Source organism: Otolemur garnettii, unplaced genomic scaffold, assembly GCF_000181295.1.
Source record: "Otolemur garnettii isolate 467f Iridium unplaced genomic scaffold, OtoGar3 scaffold00011, whole genome shotgun sequence".
NCBI lineage: Eukaryota > Metazoa > Chordata > Mammalia > Primates > Galagidae > Otolemur > Otolemur garnettii.
This window is the reverse complement of record NW_003852406.1, coordinates 3,218,608-3,223,893: the sequence shown is the minus strand read 5'-3', so window position 1 is coordinate 3,223,893 and position 5,286 is coordinate 3,218,608. Positions and strand designations below refer to the sequence as shown.

At 38.3% G+C, this 5,286-nt stretch overlaps 1 protein-coding gene across 7 annotated transcripts in view; it reads left to right on the top strand.

The window, feature by feature from the left end:
• Positions 1 to 5,286, top strand: part of GABPB1 (GA binding protein transcription factor beta subunit 1) — an 83,605-nt gene that overhangs the window by 40,897 nt on the left and 37,422 nt on the right. For all 7 annotated transcript variants that reach the window (XM_023510067.1, XM_003784348.3, XM_023510066.1 and 4 more), the window contains one exon: positions 4,238 to 4,345. In XM_023510067.1, coding sequence (XP_023365835.1) covers positions 4,238 to 4,345 — 108 coding nt within the window. The remainder of the gene's footprint in view (positions 1 to 4,237; positions 4,346 to 5,286) is intronic.

Below are 5,286 nucleotides of genomic sequence, written 5' to 3'. Positions count from 1 at the left end.
AAAATAAAATAAAATAAAACATAGGAGTTTCACATTTTTATGAGACTGAACAATTATCTACCCATTAAAGATAGTGCGTGATATTAAAAAAAGAGTATGGTACAGGAACTCAGGAAATCAGGGTTCTGGAAAGAGATATTTATAATACTTATTATATTTGACAAGAGAGTCATCCAGAATGTATATAAGAACATTCACAAATCAGTAAGAAAAAGACATGACAACCCAAATTTAAAATATGGGGAAAGGCCTAAACTGGCATAAAAGGTGACCAGGTCTCTAAATCATCTGTTAGTATGCATACTGAATGAATGCAAACTGATTATATATTACCTGTGAAAAATATTTGTAAAGATATTTCATTATAAAGCCAGATTTATATTAAATTTTGGTTATCCACAGTATAAACAACTCTGAATATGTTAGTGTTGGCTGGTTTAGATTTTATTGTACTTCTATAGGAGAATGATCAGAAATTTTTTGGGTTTTTTTTTGTTATTTGTTTTGCCTTACCCTGTCTTTAATGGGAAATTATTACTGCATGTTCTATGTTTGTTGAATAGGATGTTAATTTTTACATCTGGCTACTATCTTACTTAGGAAAAAATCCTTTATCGGAGATCAGTAATCCCTTTAAATGTTAGTTCCCTGAATAGCACTAACTGGCATTCTTGTGACTCCACCAAGGTAGGAGAGAACGGAAGAAAAAGGAAAGGATATCAGAAGTTCAAGGTGAAAGTGTTGGGAGTACCATAAAAAAGCACATTAAGAAAAGAACCACAGGGCAGCGCCTGTGGCTCAAAGGAGTAGGCCACGAGCTCCCTATGCTGGAGGTAGGGGGTTCAAACCCGGCCCCGGCTAAAAACTGCAAACAAAAAATAATAATAATTAAAAAAAAATCTTTAAAAGAAAAGAAAAGAACCGCATAAAACTCACAAGTGCATGTGGTGGTGGTTCTTATTCTTCATTATATATTACTCATTCTTTTTATTTTTGCAAGTGGACCAACTCTAAGAAATTGTTTGCTACCTTGTGACTAATGCCTGTTTTGGACATGTACTTTACATTTAATTATTGTCCAAGCTTGGACAGGAACAGAGAACAATATCTTGTGCCTTTTTTTTTTTTTTTGAGACAGAGCCTCAAGCTGTCGCCCTGGGTAGAATGCCATGGCATCACGGCTCACAGCAACCTCCAACTCCTGGGCTCAAGCGAGTCTCCTGCCTCAGCCTCCCAAGTAGCTGGGACTATAGACGCCTGCCACAACGCCTGGCCATTTTTTGGTTGCAGCCATCATTGTTGTTTGGCAGGCCCAGCTGGATTCGAACCCGCCATCTTAGGTGTATGTGGCTGGCGCCTTAGCCACTTGAGCCACAGGCGCCGAGCCTATCTTGTGCCTTTTAGGAAAAAAACATTTTTTTTTTTTGTAGAGACAAAGTCTCACTTTATCGCCCTCAGTAGAGTGCCATGGTGTCACACTGCTCACAGCAACCTCCAACTCCTGAGCCTAGGCAGTTTTCTTGCCTCAGCCTCCCAAGCAGCTGGGACCACAGACACCCTCCACAACGCCTGGCTATTTTTTTATTTGTTGCAGTTCAGCGGGGGCCGGGTTTGAACATGCCACCCTCGGTACATGGGGCTGGGACCCTACCCACTGAGCCACAGGTGCTGCCCTTTTTTTTTTTTTTTTTGAGACGGAGCCTCAAGCTATCCCCCTGGGTAGAGTGCCATGGCATCATGCTCACAGCAAACTCCAACTCCTGGGCTCAAGCGAGTCTCCTGCCTCAGCCTCCCAAGTAGCTGGGACAACAGGCGCCCGCCACAATGCCTGGCCATTTTTTGGTTGCAGCCATTGTTGTTGTTTGGCAGGCCCGGGCTGGGGATTCGAACCCGCCACCTTAGGTGTATGTGGCTGGCGCCTTAGCCGCTTGAGCCACAGGCGCCGAGCCAGGTGCTGCCCTTTTATGAAAAATTTTATTGCTGTAACTCCTTCAGTGAAAACAATTAGTTGCCAGTTTAAAATCTTACAAGTTTTTCTCTGCTATTTACCTTTTCTTTTACCAGCTCTATTTGGAAAATTCAAAGTAACTTTTTTCTAAGTTAAAACTTAATGAAAAATGTTCTTTTTTCCTTTGGGTAAATACCTACTAGTGGAACTGCCAGTTCAAATAGATATTTGAGGTATCTCTATTCTGCTTTCCACAGAGGTTGAGTTATTCTACAGTCCCACCAAAAGTGTGTGGGACTTTTTCTCCTCATCCGTGCTGAGCTGTCATTATAGTTTTGATTTGCATTTCCCTGATGATTAGAGATGTTGAGCGGTTTTTTTTTGTTTGTTTTCATGTGTTTGTTGGCCATTGAACTGTTTTCATTTGAAAAGTTTTTATTCAGGCCATGCAAAGGGGCTCATGCCTATAATCTTAGCATTCTGGGAGACCAAGGCAGGCGGATTGCTTAAGCTCTTGAGTTCGAGACCAGTCTGAGCTAGAGACAGACCCCCATCTCTAAAAATAGCCAGGCGTTGTGGCAGGCAGGCACCTATAGTCTCAGCTACTTGGGAGGCTGAGGCAAGAGAATCACTTGAGCCCAAGAGTTTGAGGTTATTGTGAGCTGAGACACCATAGCCCTCTACCAAGGGCCACAAAGTGAGACTCTGTCTCAAAAAAAAAAAGAAAAAGTCTGTTCTTGTCCAGTATCCACTTTTTAATGAGCTTGTTTGATGGTTTTTTTTTTTTCTTTTTGAGACAGAGTCTCACTTTGTGGCCTTTGGTAGAGTGTCGTGGAGTCACAGCTCACAGCAACCTCTAACTCCTGGGCTTAGGTGATTCTCTTGGCTTAGCCTCCCAAGTAGCTGGGACTACAGGCGCCCGCCACAACGCCTGGCTATTTTTTGTTGCCGTTTGGCCAGGGCCAGGTTTGAACCCACCACCCTCGGTATATGGGGCCACCATCCTACCCACTGAGCAACAGGCGCTGCCCGTTTGATGTTTTTTCTTGTTGATTTGCTTGAGTTCTTTGTTGGTTCTGGATATCAGCCCTTTATCAGATGTACGTGTATAGCATGCAAATATTTTTTCCCTTTCTGTGAGTTGTCTATTTACTCTATTGATTTACTACTCTATTGTCCTTGGCTGTACAGAAACTTTTTTATTTGATCAGGCCTCGTTTGTTTATTTTTGTTATAGCTGTGATTTTTTTTGGAGTCTTCTTCATAAATTCTTTCCCTAAGCCAATATCTGTAAGAGTTTTTCCAACAATTTATTTTAGAATTCTTAGTTTTATGCCTTATGTTTAAGTCTTCTAAACATTGTGAATTAATTTTTATGAGTGCTGAGAGATGTGGATCCTGTTTAAGACTTTGACACGTGGCTATCCAGTTTTCTCAGCACCATTTATTGAATAGTGATTCTTTTCCCCAGGGAAGGTTTTTATCTGCTTTATCAAAAATCACATGGGAATATGAGGATGGTTTCATCCTTGGGTTCTCTGTTCTGATCCATAGGTCTCTTGTTTTTGTGCCAGTAAGTTCTATTGCTGTTTTGAAAGGACATTTTATCATAAAGACATTTATGCTCAAATGTTTATAGCAGCATAATTGATAATTGCAAAGATGTGGAAACAACCCAAACGCCCATCTATAAATGAGTAAATTAATAAAATACGACATATGCACACCATGGAGTACTACTCAGCCATAAAAAGGTGACTTAGTATTTTTTGTAGCAACCTGGATGAAACAAGAGACCATTCTTCTAAGTGAAGTATGGCAAGAATGGTAAAAAAAACCAAAAACAAGAAAACACATGTGCTCAATACTAAATTAGAACTAGGCCCTTAACATTTAGGTGCACATACGAATATAAAACTCAACAGAATGAAGTAGGTGGGAGTGGAGAAGGAGAGGGCAGGTTAATTCACACTTGTGCAGTGCACGCATTCTGGGTGAAGGACACATTTATATAACTTCGACTTAAAATGTACAAAAGCAAATTTGGTAACTGAAACTTGTGTACCCCAGTAACATTCTGAAATTAAAAAAGAAACTTTTAATGAGAAAGGAAACATCTATTATAAAAATCCAAATAAAAACTGCTTTTGTGTGATCTTTTAAACATACCACAACCTTTTGAAGGGATAATTGAGAATTGACTTATTAATAAATACTGGAAAGGAAAAAAGTCATGTCATAATATATAAGTAGAGATTTTAACGTTCAGTACATCTATGTTTTGTTTAGATGTCCCTGGTAGATTTGGGAAAGAAGCTTTTAGAAGCGGCACGAGCAGGTCAAGATGATGAAGTTCGTATTTTGATGGCAAATGGAGCTCCTTTTACTACAGACTGGGTAAAGAATGATTTTAATATTGTGGGGTTTTTTTCTTCTAATTTTCTTTTTTTCAGGTAAAAATTTAATCAGTATTAAATTCTTAAAAGTGATTAAGAATTTTGTTTAAAAATTTATTTACAATGTTAGAATCACAACTATCTTTTAAAAGGAATGGTTCATATTTTCTTTGATATTTAATAGCCTTGTCCATATATTCTATCCACAAAACAGCTTTTCTTTTAAATTTTGGAATGTGCTAATGTAAGACAAATAAAATGTTGCACAGATATGAAGATTAGAGTTAATGTCCTTACTGCTCCTAAAAAGAAAAAAAGTTTATGTTTCAGTCAATAATTGGAAAACAATTGCAAACATGATCAAAGAGGAGTAAAGGAATGGGAATGAATTCTTGATAACTATCGAAAACAATTGTAGGGCAGACAAAAAACATAACTGTTTAATTCTGGGGGTAAATCAAAAGGTATGATCTTGGGGATATGGAGTGCTAAGAATCTGAGTTAACCCTCTCACTGGTAACAACTAAAAAATTCTAGATTTTTAAAAAAAGTGTTAGGTCTTGCTGTGTTGCCCAGGCTGGTCTAGAACTCCTAAGCAGTCCTCCTGCCTCAACCTTGCAAGGAGATTGGACTGTAGGTGCTCACCACTGCACCTGGCTTAAGAATTCTTGATTTTGTGGATTTAATTGTGGAAAACTTCAAACATATATCACCCCCTGTATACCCTTCATCTGCCTTCAAAAATTATCAAATCATAGAAAAGTTTGTTTTCTCTGTAATCCATCTACTTTCTTTCTTTCTTTCTTTTTTTTATTAAATCATAGCTGTGTTCATTAATGCATACTTTCTTCTGTATTATTTTAAAGCAAATTTTAGGAGCTATATCATTTCATCCGTAAGTATTGCAGCATTTATCTTTGAAAGATAAATACTTTTTTTTTT